Source organism: Saimiri boliviensis, chromosome 14 (genome assembly GCF_048565385.1).
Source record: "Saimiri boliviensis isolate mSaiBol1 chromosome 14, mSaiBol1.pri, whole genome shotgun sequence".
Classification (NCBI taxonomy): Eukaryota; Metazoa; Chordata; class Mammalia; order Primates; family Cebidae; genus Saimiri; species Saimiri boliviensis.
The window spans coordinates 11,844,880-11,864,523 of record NC_133462.1 but is presented as its reverse complement, the minus strand read 5'-3'; the positions used below and the strand labels follow the sequence as shown (position 1 = coordinate 11,864,523).

General features: G+C 48.1%; 1 protein-coding gene and 1 pseudogene across 1 annotated transcript; both read right to left on the bottom strand.

Annotated features, from left to right (window-relative positions):
* Positions 1 to 4,374: 4,374 nt before the first annotated feature.
* NANOS2 (nanos C2HC-type zinc finger 2) lies at positions 4,375 to 6,005 on the bottom strand. Its single transcript, XM_003940262.2, has one exon. It carries the CDS (start codon positions 5,909 to 5,911, stop codon positions 5,495 to 5,497), a length of 417 nt encoding a protein of 138 aa, XP_003940311.1. The 5' UTR covers positions 5,912 to 6,005; the 3' UTR covers positions 4,375 to 5,494.
* Positions 6,006 to 17,878: 11,873 nt separating this feature from the next.
* On the bottom strand, positions 17,879 to 18,453 carry LOC141581258 (small ribosomal subunit protein uS8-like; annotated as a pseudogene).
* Between the last annotated feature and the right edge of the window lie 1,191 nt (positions 18,454 to 19,644).

Below are 19,644 nucleotides of genomic sequence, written 5' to 3'. Positions count from 1 at the left end.
CCCAGTCCTGTCGTCATCCTCCCGAGTACCAGTGACACCGTCTCTGTTGCTCTATGAACTGCTGTGCACTTTGTCAGAGATCAATCCCTTGATTTTATTGATTGATTGATTGATTGATTGAGACAGAGTCTCACTCTGTCACCCAGGCTGGAGTGCAGTGGCGTGATCTTGGCTTGCTGCAACTTCTGCCTCCTGGGTTTAAGCAATTCTCCTGTCTCAGCCTCTTGAGAAGCTGGGACTATAGGCACACACCACCATGCCCGACTAAATTTTATAATTTTGTAGAGACCAGGTTTCACCATGTTGGCCAAGCTGGTCTCGAACTCCTGACCTCAGGTGATCTGCCCACCATGGCTTCCCAAAGTGCTGGATTGCAGGCATGAAGCCACTGTGCCCAGGCAGTCTCTTTATTAAACTAGCCTCCATTACATGTATGAGTGGCCACATGCTTCCTACCTGGGGCAGTCCCTTTGTATAAATTCAAAAGGGGCACCCCTTGCTCCAGGTGGATGGAGCAGCAGATGGAAAGAGGCCAGTCGTTACCTACCCTCAGGCTGGGCTGGATGTCTTTATACTGGGCTCCTTCTGCCCTGCAGCAACACCACAGCTCTGGGCTTGGGGCTTTTTCTTCTTCTTTTTTGTTTCTTCCAGATTTAACTTGGGAGTCTCTGTTGGGCAGAGCTCCTTTTTTTTTTTTTTTGAGACAGAGTCTTGCTCTGTCACCCAGGCTGGAGTGCAGTGGTGAGATCTTGGCTCACTGTAACCTCTGCCTCCTGGGTTCAAGCAATTTTTATGCTTCAGCCTCGAGTAGCTGGGATTACAGGTGTGCGCCATCTGGCCCAGCTAAGTTTTGTATTTTCAGTAGAAATGAGATTTCACTGTGTTGGCCAGGCTGATCTTGAACTCCTGACCTCACGCAGTCCTCCTGCCTTGGCCTCCCAAAGTGCTGGGATTATAGGTGTGAGCCACTGCACATAGCCCAGAGCTGCATTTTTGGAAAAGGACCTTGTGAGCAGAGGTCTTTTTTTGTTGTTGTTGACGGAGTTTCGCTCTTACCCAGGCTGGAGTGCAATGGCGCGATCTCGGCTCACCGCAACCTCTGCCTCCTGGGTTCAGGCAATTCTCCTGCCTCAGCCTCCTGAGTAGCTGGGATTACAGGCACGCGCCACCATGCCCAGCTAATTTTTTTGTATTTTTAGTAGAGACGGGGTTTCACTATGTTGACCAGGATGGTCTCGATCTCTTGACCTCATGATCCACTCGCCTCGGCCTCCCAAAGTGCTGGGATTACAGGCTTGAGCCACCGCGCCCGGCCTGTGAGCAGAGGTCTTTAACTGGGGTCTTTAGTTTCCTGTGTAATCACAGAGACCCAAAAAGCCCATGGCTGGATTTCAGAGAATTGCTTGTACCCAGGAGGCAGAGGTTGCAGTGAGCCAAGATCACACCATTGCACTCCAGCCTGGGCAACAAGAGAGAAACTGTATCAAAAAACCCCACAAAAACCCCAGCCTCTCCTCTCAGTGTCCATTCCTGTACTCTGCCTTGCTTCCCTATAAAGGGAAGAACCTGACATTATGTATTTATGGGTTGGCAGTGTTCTCCCTCCTCCAATAGTGTGACAGCTCCATGGGGGCAGGGACCTTGTCTGTTTTGCTCACCACTGTACCCTCAAGGCCTAGAATAGTGCCTTGCCCAAAGTAGGCGCTCAATAAACATTTGTGGAAGAATAAGGTAGAAGAAACCCTGATGTTACATGTAATGTTTCGTGCATGTGTGCATTTCCCTGGGTTGGGGATCATATTTTCTTTTTTCTATTTTATTATATTATTTAATTAAATTAATTAATTTATTTTTTGAGACAGAGTCTTGCTCTGTTACCCAGGCTGGAGTGCAGTGGCATGATCTCGGCTCACTGCAACCTCCACCTCCCGGGTTCAAGCAATTCTCCTGCCTCAGCCTCCTGAGTAGCTGGGATTACAGGTGCTTACCACCATGCCTGGCTTATTTTTGTATTTTTAGTAGAGATGCGGTTTCACCACCATGTTGTTCAGGATGGTCTCAAATTCCTGACCTCATGCTCCACCCTTCTCAGCCTCCCAAAGTGCTGGGATTACAGACCTGTGCCACTACTCCCAGCCTAATTTTTGTATTTTTAGTAGAGACGGGGTAACTGAGTAGCTGGGACAACAGGTTCAAGCCATCATACCCGGCTGATGTATGTATTTTTAATAGAGACGAGGTGACTAAGTAGCTCGGATTACAGGCATACACCACCATGCCTGGCTAATTTTTGTAATTTTAGCAGAGATGGGGTTTCACCATGTTGGCCAGGCTGGTCTCAAACTCCTGACCTCAGGTTATCTGCCCATCTTGGCCTCCCAAAGTGCTGAGGTTACAGGTGTGAACCACTGTGCCCAGCCTATTTGTTATTTAATTTTTAGAAACAGGGTCTCACTTTGTCACCCTGACTGAGTGCAGCATCAGGGTCATATCTCACTGCAACCTCTGACTCCTGGGCTCAAGTGATCTTCCCGCCTCACCCTCATGAGTAGCTGGGACTACAGGCCAGTTCCAGCATGCCTACTTTTTTGTAGAAACTAGGTCTCACTGTGTTGCCCAGGCCAGTCTCAAATTCTTGGCCTCAAGTGATTCTCCCACCTCCGCCTCTCTGAGTTTTGGGATTACAGGCATGAGCCACTCAGCAGGTCAGTTACCACAGTTTTCAGTGCCTCCCCAGTGGGGTCTGGGAACTCCAAGTGTTTTTGGTTTGTTTTGTTTTGAGACACAGTTTTGCTCCTGTTGCCCAAGCTGTCGTGCAGTGGTGCAATCTCAGCTCCCCGAAACCTCTGTCTCGTGGGTTCAAGCAATTCTGCCTCAGCCTCCTAAGCAGCTGGGATTACAGGCATGTGCCACCACGCCCGGCTAATTTTTTGTATTTGTAGTAGAGACGGGTTTTCACCATGTTAGCCAGGATGGTCTCTATCTCCTGACCTCAGATGATTCGCCTGCCTCAGCCTCCCAAAGTACTGGGATTGCAGGCATGAGCCACCTCTTCGGGCTCAAAGTTTAAGAACTACCAAAAAGCCAGTCCTGAAAGACCCCTTGGGCTCACAGGTCCAGAGAAACCCAGACAGGACATGAAAAGGGAATGGAGGTCAAGTTGGAGGCAGGGAAGGACTCAGAGCCAGTTCACAGGTTGGCGGATGTATGGGGGGCAGGCTGGGAGGGGAACCCAAGGCCCCTTCCTGTCCCGCCTCCCGCTTCCCATGTTGGGTTGCACAGCCACTGAGGTCAAAGCCAGATGAGAGGGTGGAAACAAAGGCTGGGTGCAGTGGGTCACGCTGTAATTAATCCCAGCACTTTGGAAGGCCGAGACAGGCAGATCACCTGAGGCCTGAGGCCAAGAGTTGAGACCAGCCTGGTCAACCTTGCTAAAACCCATCTCTAAAAAAAATTTAAAAAATACATATATATATATATATATATATATATATATATATATATATATATATATTAGCCTGGGCTGGTGAGGCATCCTGGAGGTTGAGGCGGGAGAATCGCTTGAACCTGGGAGGCAGAGGTTGCAGTGAGCCGAGATGGTGCCACTGCACTCCAGCCTGGGCGACAGAGCAACACTCCATCTAAAAACAAACAAACAACAACAACAAAAACAAAAACAAAAGGCCAGGCACAGTGGCTCATGCCTGTAATACCAGCACTTTGAGAGCCCAAGGTGGGCAGATTGCCTGAGGTCAGGAGTTCGAGTCTAGCCTGGCCAAAATGGGGAAACCCTGTCTCTACTAAAAAATACAAAAAAAGCTTGCTGGGCACAGCGGTGCGTGCCTGTAATCCCAGCTACTTGGGAGACTGAGGCAGGAGAATCACTTGAACCTGGAGGTGGAGGTTGCAGTGAGCCAAGACCCACCATTGCACTCCAGCCTGGGCGACAGAGCAAAACTCCGTCTCAAACAGAAACCAAAAAACTCCCAAATTACCGTGTGTGGTGGCACACACCTGTAGTCCCAGCTACTCATCACCCTGTCTCTACTGAAAATACATAATTAGTCCGGTGTGGTGGTACGTGGCTGTAGTTCCAACTACTCAGGAGACTGAGGCAGAAGAATCGCTTGAACCCGGGAGGCAGAGATCACAGTGAACTAAGATTGCATCATTGCACTCCAGTTTGGGCAACAGAGTGAAACTCTGTCAAAAAACAAACAAACAAAACAAACAAAAAACAAAAACAAAACAAAAAACCAACAAAACGCAAAAATTATGCGGGTGGTGAGCACCTGTAATCCTAGGTACAGCTACTCCGGAGGCTGAGGCAGGAGAATCACTTGAAACCGGGCAGTGAGCCGAGCTGGTGCCACTGCACTCCAGCCAAGGCGACATCGCAAGACTGTCTAACAAAGAAACCAAAGACAGAAACAGATAGAACCATTTCAAAGACGACTGGAAAAACTTTTTATTCACCGGAGCTAAATACTCAGGGTCTGAGCCAAAAAACTGAACAACTTAAAATCTGACGGGGGCCCTTCTTTTCTTTGCCCCTAAAATAAAATCTAGGCCGTTGCCTTTCCCATGCAGGTACTCAAACCCCTTTCTTATCGGAACTTCCTTGACTTAAACGTTGGAGGATGAAACACACAGGAGGGGAAAAAAAAAATGTCCTTTAGACAACTATCATGATTTGTGGGGGCCGATGGTAGGCGGCTAGAGATGTGTGCCTCACTGGGGGAAAGGACCCATTGGTGATCTGGGGATGGGGGCAGAGACCAAGTGCAATGGGCTGAACAAGGAAAAGAGCAACTAGGGAGCATTGAAACGGGTCAGCTCACCCCACTGCTCTCCATCCACAGGTGAGCCTGCGAAAACATGGTGCTCTCCAGGGATACGGGGCCGTCCAGCGTCCCCCCGAGGTCCTGATGGATGAATGCTGAGGACAGGGAAGGAATGAACCGGTGTGGTCAGCGATGACACCACGGTTCTGCAGGAGGCTGAAGGTGGAGAAGGCTGGTCTTAAGTCGACATCCTGTCTTGGAGTTCTTGGGTGGGCACTTCTGAGCCAGCCTTGTTCCGTGTCTCCCGAGGGCTGGCTTGGAACAGCACCAAGGAATTCTGGAGGTTTGAAGATCCTAGAACTCCAGGGGGAACCAGGAAGTCGAAGGGGCAGGGCCCTTATCACCAGCAGGCCCCTCGAGGACAAAAGATCCACGAACCGGGGCCAGAGGGCGCAGCAGGGCTGTGCAGGCCGGGTTCCCGGCACACCAAGGACCCTCGGACGCCCACAGGTCAGAGCTCCGAGGGCTGACAGGTCCAAGGGGGCGGGGCTGGCCTGGCTCCCAGCAGCCTCCCGTTTCAGGATCCAGCAGGGTGGAGTTCTCAGGGCCAGAAATTCCAAAGGGCTGGGTGACTGGAGAAGAGAGTGGAGGGACTTGGGTGGGATGGACCAGAAGGGTCAGTGGTGCGGGTGGTGGGCATCTCAGGGTCCTCAGCGCTTGACCCTGCGTCCAGCCGAGTTGCGCCCGCTGCGGCGGTACAGGGACTGCTGGCCACCGTTGAGCGGACAGTACTTGAGCGTGTGGGCCTGGCCGCCGGTGGCCCCGCACACGGGACACACGTAGTGCCTCAGGATGGGACACACGACCACGCCGTCCGGTGTCTTCAGCTGGTGTGAGGAGTAGACGTTGCGGGACTCCCCGTTGTGCTTGCAGAAGTTACACAAGGTGCCCAGGCTCCCGGGGGCCCCCGGCCCTCCAAGCCCCTGATCCTGCCCCAGCGGGGGCCCCGGACTTGGCTCCTCAATCTCTTGGGTCTCCAGCTTTTGCCCCCGACTCTCAATCAGCGCCCATACCAACTGGCTCAGGTTGAAGTAGTCCTTCCACATGTCGAAGGGTGGCAGCTGCATGGCACCAAAGCAGGGGTGGTGGGCACTGGAGAGGGGCTGGGGCTGCCGGCCTGTGGGCAAAGGCAAGAGCAGCAGGCGTTTCCCGGAGTAGAAAGGAGCTGCACCCCCTTTTATAATCCCCAGAAACTCTTCTAAGCAAAGGTGGAGCTTAGGATTTAAAGGGGCCACTCCAGCCTATAACCCCCATCTGACTTTAGTACTTCATGGAGATCTGGAAGGAGGTCATTCCCCTGGTCTCTGTTCCCTGCTCTGCCACCAAGGTGTTTTGTGTCCTCTGTAAGACACTTCCACTCTCTGTGCCTGAGTTTCCCTATTTGTTCAAAGTAAGTCCATGTTTGCAAATATCCCCCACCCCTAGGCTGGAGTGGCTGTACCCTTCAAAGCGATTCCTAATCATCCTAACAGCCAGGCTGGGTGCAGTGGCTCACACCTGTAATCCCGGCAGTTTGGGAAGCCGAGGCAGGAAGATAGCTTGAGCCCAGAACCTCTAGGCCAGCGTGGGCAAAATAGTGAGACCTTCTCTACAAAAAATAAAAAGACAAAAATAATAATAACATGATCTGATTTATTTTATTTATTTGAGACACTGTCTCATTCTGTCATCCAGGCTGGAGTGCAATGGTGTGATCTCAGCTCACTGTAACCTCCGCCTTCTGGGTTCAAGTAATTCTCCTGCCTCAGCCTGCAGAGTAGCTGGGATTACAGGTGCCGGCCACCAAGCCCAGCTATTTTTTTTTTTTTTTTTAATTTTTAGTAGAGATGGGGTTTCACCATATTGGCCAGGCTGGTCTTGAACTCCTGACCTCAGGTGATCCACCTGCCTCAGCCTCCCAAAGTGTGGGATTACAGGCGTGAGCCACTGCTCCTGGCCTATTATTTTCATTTTACAGAGAAAGATACGACGCTTGGAGAGGTTAAGGAATGTACCCAAGGTGACACAGCAGGGAAATGGCAGAGCCAGGTTTCATACTCACTCTGGGAACTGGGAATTGATGTTAGAAGTGGCAGAGGACCGGCCAGGCGCAGTGGCTCAAGCCTGTAATCCCAGCACTTTGGGAGGCCGAGGCGGGTGGATCACAAGGTCAAGAGATCGAGACCATCCTGGTCAACATGGTGAAACCCCGTCTCTACTAAAAATACAAAAAATTAGCTGGGCATGGTGGCACGTTCCTGTAATCCCAGCTACTCAGGAGGCTGAGGCAGGAGAATTGCCTGAACCCAGGAGGCGGAGGTTGCGGTGAGCCGAGATTGCGCCATTGCACTTCAGCCTGGGTAACAAGAGTGAAAGTCCGCCTCAAAAAAAAAAAAGAAGTGGCAGAGGACCTTGGCATGGGACAGTCTCACTAAGAATGCCCCCTCTTGGGCTGGACATGGTGGGTCACACCTGTAATCCTAATACTTTGGGAGGCTGAGGCTAGAGAATCACTTGAACCCAGGAGGCAGAGGTTGCAGTGAGCCGATATCGCACTGTTGCACTCCAGCCGGCATAACAAATCGAGACTCCGTCTCAAAAAAAAAAAAAAAAAAAAAAAGGTAATCCTGAAATTTCAGAACAGCATGAGGGCTGGAGGGGCTAGAATTGAGGGAAGGTCCCCAAGATGAAGCCAGCATGGTTTGCAGGGACTGGACACCCTGAGACTCTGAACATCTCCCTTAGGGCATGTTTTGGAATTGGAGGGGATGTTTTGAGTTTGTCACACTGATTGGGGGTGTGGCGGGATTTAGTGGGTGGGGACAAGGGATGGCAGATATCTCAGAAGTTCACATCACCAAGAACTGTTCTGGACCTACTTAACTTTCCAGTGTCCCACTGAATACCCATCTAAGTAGAAAAACCCATTTATAATTATCCACATTCAGAACCTGGCTATGTTATATATATGTATGTTTTATACATAAGCACTAAGTGCTTTTTTTTTTTTTTTTTTTTTTTTTAATGGAGTCTTGCTCTGTCACCAGGCTGGAGTGCAGTGGCATCAGTGGCATGATCTCAGCTTACCGCAACCTCCGCCTCCTGGGTTCAAGTGATCCTCCTGCCTCAGCCTCCAGAGTAGCTGGGACTACAGGCATGCGCCACTACGCCCAGCTAATTTTTGTATTTTTAGTAGAGACAGGGTTTCACCATGTTGGTCAGGCTGGTCTCGAACTGCTAACCTCATGATTCGCCTGCCTCGGGCTCCCAAAGTGCTGGGATTACAGGCGTGAGCCACCACACTGGGCCAGCACTAAGTGCTTTTTGCAATATTTTAAGATAACACTAATTTTTCTTGGAATGCAGCTACTGTGTTCATTCTGACCTTCAATGGTTTTTCTGAGACCTTTATTCAGTTATTCACCAATTCTAGAAGCCAACACACTTAAGGCAGTGCTGCTTGTGGTATCTGTCCCCAAACAACGTACCATTTGTTTGTGTCTCATTCATGGTGAATCTATACAGAGAGGCTAGTGTCTGCCCACTCAGAGGATTTTTAGAGTGTCCATGCCTGAGATTTATACACTTAAATAGACATTATTTTATTATAAATTACTGTCTTTTTATTTTCACTTTGTATTTTAGTTAGGACACGATGTCCATTTTTGAAAATAAAATGTGTGGCTGGGTGCGGTGGCTCACGCCTGTAATCCCAGCGCTCTGGGAGGCTGAGGCAGAAGGATCACTTGAGGTCAGGAGTTTGAGACCAACCTGGCCAACATGGCAAAACTAAAAATTCAAAAATTAGCCAGATGTGGTGGCGTGCACCTGCAATCCCAGCTACTTGGGAGGCCGAGGCAGGAGAACTGCTTGAACCCAGGAAGTGGAGGTTGCAGTGAGCTGAGATAGCACCACCGCATTCCAGCCTGGGTGACAGAGCAAGACTCCATCTCAGGAAAATATTAAAAATTAAAAAAAATCTGTATGTTGGTGGGCTATATTACCTATGAGTTTAATTTTCAAGATCCGAAAGGAGAATTTCAAGATGTTATCTATGGTATTGGGGGTCCTCTCTTGGCCCCATCCATTGTCCCAAATTCTCATGCCTGTAATCTCAGCACTTTGGGAGGAAGAGGCAGGAGGATCACTTCAGCCCAGGAGGTTGAGAACAGCCTGGATAGTATAGTGAGACCTAGTCTCTATAAAAAGTATGAAAAAAGGCTGGGTGTGCTGTCTCATGCCTGTAATCCTAGCACTTTGGGAGGCCGAGGCGGGTGGATCACGAGGTCAGGAGTTTGAGACCAGTCTGGCCAATGTGGTGAAACCCCATCTCTACTAAAAATACAAAAATTAGCTGGCCATGGTGGCTTGCGCCTGTAGTCCCAGCTACTCAGGAGACTGAGGCAGGAGAATCGCTTGAACTTGGGAGACGGAGGTTGCAGTGAGCCGAGATTGTGCCACTGCATTCCAGCTTGGACGACAGAGCAAGACTTTGTCTCAAAAAAAAAAAAAAAAGTACAAAAAAATTAACTGGTGGTGCATGCCTGTAGTCCCAGCTACTAGCGGGAGGCTGAGGCAGGAGGGTTGCTTGAACCCAGGAGGCTGAGACTTCAGTGAGCTGTGTTCACTGCACACCAGCCTGGGTGAGGGAGTGAGACCCCATCTCAAAAAAAAAAAAGTCATCTATGATAATTAAGATACAATAATTGTGGCAATAATCATAGGCAGACTCATTACTGAGCATCTTTGAGTATTTATTTGGCAATAATATACATGCTCAGGGCTCTACCTGTGTCACGTCTAAATCCTTCCAGATCCTTTCAAACAGAGTCTGTTAATAGTCCTGTTTTACAGATGAGCAAATGGAGACTCAGAGGGGCTCAGGAGCTTCTCCAAAGTCATATGAACAGTAAGTCTTATTCTGGGGCGGGCGAAGTGGTTCATGCCTGTCATCCAGTACTTTGGGAAGCCGAGATGGGCACATCACTTATGGCCAGGAGTTAGAGACCAGCCTGGCCAACATGGTAAAACCCCATCTCTACTAAAAATACAAAAATTAGCTGGGCGTGGTGGCACGTGCCTGTAATCCCAGCTACTTGGGAAAGTGAGGCAGGAGAATCGCTTGGATCCAGGAAGTAGAGGTTGCAGTGAGCCTAGATCGCGCTGCTGCGCTCCAGCTTGGGTGACAGAGCAAGCCTCTGTCTCAAAAAAAATAAATTAAAAGTAAAAATAATGTTAAAAAAAAAAAAAAGTGTTACTCTGGAGCTGAAACCCAAGACTGACGTGGACCTCGGACATCCTCCCATCTGCTGTGAAGGAGCACACATGCCCGCTGTGAGTCAAAAGCCTGCCTAAGCGGTCAAGGGAAAGCAGCATAACTTGGGAGTCTTGCCCTTATAGCGACAGATTGAGGTGGGAAGTCAGGAAGGATGGGGGTATGTGAGCCAGGTAACTTTTCAAACACAGAGCAGATGAGACCTGTCAGCCATCGACGGCCATACTCGTGAGCAAAAGAGACCCTGGTCTGCAGAATGCAGGAACAAGGGTCCCAAGGAGGCACCATGATGGGCACCGGGGTCTCCACGCTGAGGGCTGAGTGCAAAGCCACAGCAGGAGCTGTGAGTTCCCTGTGTGTGCAGGGCCTGGACCCAGTAACCCGGTGTCCGTGGTTACAGCTGTGGCATCTGCGGGATGTCTGAGAATGATGTAAGGAGAGGCAGTTCTGAGGCCCCACGACTCTCCTTAACAATTGCACCTATTGTTTGGAGAATCCCAGATACTGCTACTTAGGAGTGTGTGTGTGTGTTTTTCCCCCTTGTTATTTTCTCCCTAATTGTTTTCTTCTAGGATTGTTATTTGGGCCCTGGCTGCTTTGCACCCCCCACTCAATTTTATTGGATGGATGAGTTGATTGAAAGATAATCTGTTATCCTTCTTCAGACAAGTCCCGTCTTTCCCTGCCGTGGTTGCTGCATTAAGGGAACGGGGAGATGATACTGACGAGAAATTCATCAGCCCCGGTGTTTACTATGCCCTTACCTCCGCCCCCACCGCAAGGCGAGGACCACTGCCTGCTAATCTGACGCCAAGGTGCCCTGTTTATTTGTGAGTTTCCGTCTCTACTGAAGCCTGGCAGAAAAAAGCTCTTGCCGGGGGGTCCAGAGAAGGTTGGGGAGGGGCAAGAGTTAGAAACCGCGAGAAAGCATAGGGAGAAACACATAGAGGGGCAGCAGTGACTCCCAGAGAGACTAAGGGACCTGCACATGCAGGGACCAGGACAGGGGAGATGACCGGGGGCGAGAGACCCTGAGGGCCAGCGAGGTCACTATCATCATCGTTGTCCTCATGGCCTGTACTGCATGCTTGCCTGTGTCATCTCATTAAGTCCCCAGACTGCCTTGTCAAGTATCTTCTAACACCCTCATTTCACAGAACAGGGAACAGACTTGGAGGTGACATCTCTCAGGGATGTGATCCAGTCAGGCTGGACTGAAGTCCAGATCTGGATCTGGGCGCGTTGGCTCCCCCTGTAATCCCAGCACTTCGGGAGGACAAGCAAGAAGGTCGCTTGAGCCCAGGAGTTTTAGGCCAGCTTGGGCAATATAGTGAGACCCCCTTCTCTAAAAAAAGTTAAAAATTATCTGGACGTGGAGGCATGCCTAGAGTCCGAGCTACCCGGAAGGCTGAGGTGGGCAGATTGCTTGAGCCCAGGATGTCAGGCAGTGACTGGGCCACGACACTCTAGTCTGGACAGACAGAGCAAGATCTTGTCTCTAAAAAAAAAAAGGATATATATTTATGTTAAAATTATATCTTGTATATAATGTATAGTTATGTATGATTTAATATATTTGTAGAATTATAATATTTTATATTTAACAATATATTTACACATGCAAATATATTTAATTTACATATTATACATAATATATGAATATTAATATAGCAATAATATACATTTATATGTTTGCATTTACAAGATAACTAATGATTAATAATATATTTATAATTATATATTTATAACATAAGTATGTTATAAATGTATAAAAGGTATATATGTACTTACATATAAAAATACGTATTTTTCATATATTTATACATTTAAAAATACATCAATTTATATATTTAGTTTATAAATAGATGTTTATTAGTATTAAAACAAACATTTATTAAAATATAAATATATATTTATTACCTTTATATCATATTTATATAAAAATCTATATATTTTATATATACTTATATATAATTAATATTTTGTTTTTATGTATTTTGTATATTTATATTTTATGTATTATACATAATGTATAAACATTTATATTTCACTTATGTATTATAAATTTATTATATAAAAATCTATAATATATAATATACATTTATATATAATATAAACATATAATATTAGTTATATGTAATATAAAAATATAAATATGCATTTATATTTGTTTATATTTTGTAGAATATAAATATGATAATGTATAATAAAATTATATATATAATTAGCTGGGTGCCGTGGTTCATGCCTGTATTCCCAGCACTTTGGGAGGCTGAGGCAGGCGGATCACCTGAAGTCGGGAGTTTGAGACTAACCTGGTCAACATGGTGAAACTCTGTGTCTACTAAAAATACAAAAATTAGCTGGGTGTGGTGGCAGGCGCCTGTAATCCCAGCTACTTGGGAGGCTGAGGCACGAGAATGTCTTGAACCCAGGAGGTGGAGGTTGCAGTGAGCCGAGATTGCACCACTGCATTTCAGCCTGGGCAACAGAGCAAGGCTTCATCTCAAAAAACAAATTTAAAAAAAGTAAAATTATGTATGTAATTATATGTAAGATAATTATTATATACATAGACTAATATTATATGTTATGTATATTTTTCAGGTTGGGCTATGTGCTATAGAGAAAAAATAAAGGGGGCAGTGGTCAGGAGTGGCCTTTTGGAGGAGGTGCCATTTGAGAAAAGTCTTCAAGGATGTGGAGGAGGGAGACTTGTCCATATGTGGAGAAGTGCAGCCAGCCAGAGGGAGCAGCCAGTGCAAAGGCCGTGAGGTTGGACCATGACTGGGGTGTTCAAGGAGGCCAGTGTGGCTCAGATGGATTGACAGGGAGAATGGGAAGAGGTGAGCGAGAATGCAGGACCTGGTGGGCCACAATAGGGACGTTGGGTTTTGCTCTGAGTGAGGTGGGAGTCATGGGGGGGGTCTGAGCAGCAGAAGGGAATGATTTGATTCAAGATCTAGCAAGTTCTCTCTATCTGCCCTGTTGGGGACAGATGGTGGGAGTTGAGGGCAGAAGCTGGGAGTCCTGTGAGGTCAAGGCAAGAAGTGATGGTGGCGGGAGCAGCAGGAAGGCAGAGAGACAGTGTCGAGAAGTAGCTGGGTGTTGATGACCAAATAGCAGTAGAATGAGATTTCTAAAATATAAATCAGATTTTGCCACTCCTCCAGCTTAAAACTTAATTCTGATTCCCTTTTAACCTCAGAATTAAAGTCCCAAAATGTTACTGTGGTGTACGGGTCCCTAAGTGATATGTGTCCCCTCTTCCCATCTTCCTTTTTTTTGCGGGGGGCTGGCGGGGGGACAGAGTCTTGCTCTGTTGCCCAGGCTGGAGTGTAGCAGTGCAATCTCGGCTCACTGCAACCTCTGCCTCCTGGATTCAAGCGATTCTCCTGCCTCAGCCTCCCGAGTAGCTGGGATTACAGGCACATGCGACCACACTTGGCTAATTTTTGTAAATTTTTTTTTTTTTTTAGTGGAGACAGGGTTTCCCTGTGTTGGCCAGGTGGGTCTCGAACTCTTGACTTTGTGATCTGCCCTCCGATTTCTCAGCATCTCAAAGTGCTGTGATTACAGGCGTGAGCCACTGCGCCTGGCCATGATCTCATTTTCTACTGCATTCTGCTGCAATTGCTCACTGCTCTGTAGCCACCCAGGTGTCATTTCTTTCTCTCTCTCTCTCTCTCTCTCTCTCTCTCGACGGAGTCCTTTCTGTCACCCAGGCTATAATGCAGTGGCGCAATCTTGGCTCATTGCAGCCTCCGCCTCCTGGGTTCAAGTGATTCTCCTCCCTTAGCCTGCAGAGTAACTGGGATTACAGGTGCCCGCCACCATGCTCAACGCAGTTTTGTATTTTTAGTAGAGATGGGGTTTCACTGTGTTGGCCAGTCTGCTCTTGAACTCCTGGCCTCAAGTGATCCACCCGCATCAGCCTCCCAAAGTGCTGGGACTAAAGGTGTGAACTGCTGTGCTTGACCTAAAAATATTTTTTTAAATATTTGCAAGGCCGGGCGCGGTGGCTCACGCCTGTAATCCCAGCACTTTGGGAGGCCAAGATGGGTGGATCACGAGGTCAAGAGATCGAGACCATCCTGGTCAACATGGTGAAACCCTGTCTCTACTAAAAATACAAAAATTAGCTGGGCATGGTGGCACACGCCTGTAGTCCCAGCTACTCGGGAGGCTGAGGCAGGAGAATCGCTTGAACCCAGGAGACAGAGGTTGCGGTGAGCCGAGATCACGCCATTGCACTCTAGCCTGGGTAAGAAGAGCTTTTGAAACTCCGTCTCAAAAAAAAAAAAAAAAATGTTTGCAATATTGCCGGGCTGGTGGCTCATGCCTGTAATCCCCACACTTTGGGAGGCCGAGATGGGCTAAACACATCTATCAAGTTGTACAATTTAGTGATTTTTTTTCTTTTTCTTTTCATTTTTTGTTATTATTATTTTTTTTTAGACACAGTTTCACTCTGTCGTCCAGGCTGGAGTGCAGTGGCACAATTTCGGCTCACTGCAACCTCTACCTCCTGGGTTCCAGTAATACTTGTGCCTCAGCCTCCCGGGTGGCTGGGATTACACACCCAGCTAATTTTTGTATTGTTAATAGAGACAGAGTTTCAGCATGTTGGCCAATTGTGGTCTCGAATTCCTAACCTCAAGTGATCTGCCCTGCTTGGCCTCCTAAAGTGTTGGGATTACAGGCATGAGCCACTGCACCTGGCCTATTTTTTTCATTTCTAGAAGTTATGTTTGTTTCAAAATGATGTCACCTTTAGAGTTTCCTATTTTCAAGAAGATGTTTCCTATTTTCAGAAGATGTTTTCAAGTTTGTTGTGTCTTTATTTCAACACAGGAAGCTGGATTTTTTTTTTTTTTTTTGGAGACAGGTGCAATCACCACTCACTGCAGCCTTGACCTCCCTAGGCCCAAGGAATCTTCCCACCTTAGACTCCTGAGTAGCTGGGACTACAGGTGTGAGCCACCACACCTGGCTAAGTTTTGTTTATTTTTAGTGGTGATGAGATTTCTCCATGTTGCCCAGGCTGGTCTCAAACTCCTAGACTCAAGCCTCTCAACATGCTGGGATCACAGGCGTGAGCCACCACGCCTGGCTGCATGACTGTTTTAATATAGGTGTCTGATTTCTCAGCATCTAAAGTCTGAGCCACACCTTTTCTGTTCTTTTGATTCTTATTGGTGTCATATTTCCCTGTGACCTGATTATCTTGGCCTGATGGTTACTGACCTTTGCATTTTGGTTTTTTGAAGCAGAATCTCCCTCTTTCGCTCAGGCGGGAGTGCAGTAGCGTGATCTTGGCTTACCACAACGTCCACATCGCGGGTTCAAGCGATTCTCCTGCCTCAACCTCCAAAGTAGTTGGGATTACAGGTGCCCGCCACTATGCCTGGCTAATTTTTATATTTTTAGTAGAGATAGAGGTTTCACCATGTTGGCCAGGATGGTCTTGAACTCCAAACCTCAAGTTATCCATCTGTCTTGGCCTCCTAGAGTGCTGGGATTACAAGCGTGAGCCACTGTGCCCAGCTTGATGTTTACATTTGACTGGGGGATTCCCCTGGGCGGGACTGGGATGCGTGGACTCCAGGACCTGTGTTTGCTTTGGTGAGGCGCCCAGTAGACACTTCCAGTTACAGCCTCTCCCGACCGGCTTCTGGTGTCTTCTTCCTTGACTCATCCAGTTATCTACTCTGGGGGTGTCAATCTGTTCTTGGCTCATTCTGAGGCCACAACTTCCCAGGAACTGTTTTTTTTTTTCTTCCTTCGTCTTCCATTCTGTTCCTTGTTTCATTTTGTATTGTTTTTGAGATGGAGTCTCACTCTGTCACCCAGGCTGGAGTGCAGTGGCACAATCTCAGCTCACTGCAACGTCCGCTTTCTGGGTTCAAGCAATGCTCCTGCCTCAGCCTCCCGAGTAGCTGGGATTGCAGGCACACGCCACCACACCCAGCTAATTTTTGTATTTTTTTTTTTTTTTTGAGACGGAGTTTCGCTCTTGTTACCCAGGCTGGAGTGTAATGGCGCGATCTCGGCTCACCGCAACCTCCGCCTCCTGGGCTCAGGCAATTCTCCTGTCTCCGCCTCCTGAGTAGCTGGGATTACAGGCACGCGCCACCACGCCCAGCTAATTTTTTGTATTTTTAGTAGAGATGGGGTTTCACTATGTTGACCAGGATGGTCTCGATCTCTTGGCCTCGTGATCCACCCGCCTCGGCCTCCCAAAGTGCTGGGATTACAGGCTAATTTTTGTATTTTTAGGAGAGATGGTTTCACCATGTTGGCCAGTCTGGTCTCGAACTCCTGACCTCAGGTGATCCACCCGCCTTGGCCTCCCAAAGTGTTGGGATACAGGCAAGAACCACCATGCCTGGCCTGCTCAGTGGTGATGCTGTTGCCTTTGGAGTTGGGACAGGGACAGGTTTATGTCTGGCTCCCCCTCGCTCAGCGGAAAGCACTTTGGGGTCCCAGGTTAGTGGAAGGAGGGTCTCTCTTTGCACTTCCTGTCTAGGCTAGGCCCTGGAGGCCACAGTACTGACATCCAGTTGTGTGCTCCCAGCATACACCGTTGATGATACAACTGCCTTTTGTGTGTTCTTTTAGCCTCCCTGTTTACACTGTATATTTTACAGGTGTTACGTCCTGTCTTTTCGTTTCGTCAGTGCTTGCGTTTATCTCTCATGTGGAGAGAACTGTAAAGTCACAAGTTGTCATAATAAATAATGGAGATCCTTTGTGTCCTTTACTGTTTTCCTTGACGGTAACATTTTCCACAAGTATAGTGCGATACCATAGCAGGATATAGACATTGGTACAATCCCATAATCTTCTTCAGATTTTACACTCATTTGTTCTCGTGTGTGTGTGTGTGTGTGTGTGTGTGTGTGTGTGTATTTAGTTCTATGGAATATAATTCATTGCCCAACAAAAGATACTGAAACTTTTTTTTTGAGGTGGAGTCTCACTCTGACATTTGTTTATTTGTGATAGAGTCTCTCTCTGAAACCCAGGCTAGAGTGCAGTGGTGTGATCATGGCTCACTGCAGCTTTGGCCTCCTGGGCTCCAGCAATACTCCCACCTCTGCCTCCTGAATTGCTGGGACTACAGGTGTATGCCACCATGCTTGGATAATTTTTGTATTTTCTGTAGCAGTGGGGTCTCTACAGGTTCTTGCTATGCTGCCCAGGCTGGTCTTGAACTCCTGTGTCCTCAGGTTCCCAAAGTGTTGGGATGACACGTGTGAACCACCCACCGCGACGGCCAGTCATCTATCTTTACATTTACACACATGAATTTGACACCCTGATAGCATCCGGCCCCTCAGTTTCCTGCTGGGTAGCTTCCATTCTCCCCTGCAGATCCACTTTGGCCCTTCTCTTCCCAGTGCTGTCTGTCCTGGGTGCTGACGTGTATAGATCACATCAGCAGGATCTGGGCTTTCTAGGGCTTCAGCCAAGGCTCACCTCTACCTGCCCCACAAGATGGGAGGGAGAGGGGAGAGAGATAAAAGCAGACAGGGAGGGCCTCCAGGAATTATAGGAATCTAATCAACTTGAGCAATCACTGTTTTCGTTTTTTGCTTTTTGAGACGGCATCTCGCTCTGTCACCTAGGATGGAGTGTAGTGGTGCAATTTCGGCTCACTGCCAACCTCTGCCTCCTGGGTTCAAGTGAGTCTCCTGCCTCAGCCTTCAGAGTAGCAGGGATTACAGGTGCCTGCCACCACACCCAGCTAATTTTCATATTTGTAGATGAGACAAGGTTGGGGTCCCACAACTTGGAAGCAGGTATGGGGAGAGGATCATTCAGTCGGGGTGTGTGTGCCTTCCTGTGCATAGTGTGCCTTTGTTACTTTTTTTTTTTTTTCCAGAGTCCATGAGGCATTTTGTTTGTAAATATATGTATTACATCCCTAGAAAAAGAATCTCAGGATTTCCCCTCCTGTGTGTTTTTGTCTTGCTTCGTGGCCCATGATGCCAACTGAGGTTGTCAATACAATGAAACCAAACTGGCGGGACGGAAGCAGATTATTCTGCCATTTTTCTAGATCTTTGAGTTGCACATCAGATCTGGGGCTAATAACACCACACTTGTTTAGCCTGCCTGTGAGGTTCACAACAATTTTCCCAGCTCTGTGATTGTCAGTGATTTAAAATTTGCCAATGTAACCATGCTTCATCATCACAGTGAGAAACTGGATGATGACTTTGGAGCACGGCCTAATAAGCACCTGGCGTTTGCCTCTCTTTTCGGCATTGTTGATGCTCTTGAGAGCATCAGCCAGGACATTCATGCGCGCCATTGTGGCGGCACGGAAAGATGGTGGAAAGAGCGCCTTTGTTACTTTTCAAAAATTATTATTATTTTTTGAGAGGGAGTCTGTGTCGCCCAGGCTAGAATGTAGTAGCTCGATCTTTGGTTAATTAAATGTAACCGAAGATGATTGCATAGAATCAGCCTAAGTCTCCACACTTTTGTAGTCTCACTCTGTCACCTAGGCTGGAGTACAGTGGCACAATCTCGGCTCCCTGCAACCACCGCCTCCCAGGCTCAAGCCATTCACCCCTGTGGTCACTCCAACTGTAGCCGGTAACTCACCAGTCTCTTTTGGTTCATGTTGCCTACTTGCAGGTGCTAGATCTTTCCACCTGCAGGGAGAGCAGTTGAGAAACGGCAATGCATGGGTCCTGCTCCTGGCTTGTCCATGGAACTAAGGGACACCCATATCTTCCCTCTCCCTCCTCTTCTTCCTTAGGGCTCTGAGCCTCTGGTTCAGCTGAGAATGGGGTGAAGGTCAAAGGGGAGATCCTTGATAGCAGGGCTGGAACTAAGGATGAGGATAATGATGAGGTGGGGGGGCTGTGGGGATTGGCACTGGTCAGACAAGCAGCAACCAAGAAAAAGGACAGAGAAGGCCATAGAGATGGAAGAATTGAAATAAAACCGGAGCGTGGGAGCCAGGCGCGGTGGTTCACGCCTGTAATCCCGGCACTTTGGGAGGCTGAGGCAGGTGGATCACCTGAGCTCAGGAGTTGGAGACCAGCCTGGCCAACGTGGCAAAACCCCATCTCCACTAAAAATACAAAAATTGACTGGGCATAGTGGTACATGCCTGTAGTCCCAGCTACTCGGGAGGCTGAGGTAGGATAATCGCTTGAAGTAGGGAGGTGGAGGTTGCAGTGAGCAGAGATAGGCGCCATCCCACTCCAGCCTGGGTGACAGAGCGAGCATCTGTCTCAAACAAAACAAAAACAAAACTTGGATAGCGAAAAAGATGGAAAAAAAAAACAAACCCAAGGAGACAGAACACACACAAAAACAGCAAGTGAGATATACGTGCACATAAAAACAGAGATGGACGGCGGGGGCGTGCAACCACAGGGAGAAAGTGTGGCCCCCTCAACATTATTCCACTCCCCTAGGACACCTTCCTGTGGCTGCAGTAGCTGGATGGCTCAAAACTACATTTCCCTGAATGCCTTGTGGCTGCGCATGTGGACGAAGTTTAAGTTCCACCAATCAGGTGCC

What these genes read in the sequence shown, in the direction of transcription:
- NANOS2 (XM_003940262.2), bottom strand. Translation starts at nt 5,911, where the DNA reads ATGCAGCTGCCACCCTTCGACATGTGGAAGGACTACTTCAACCTGAGC.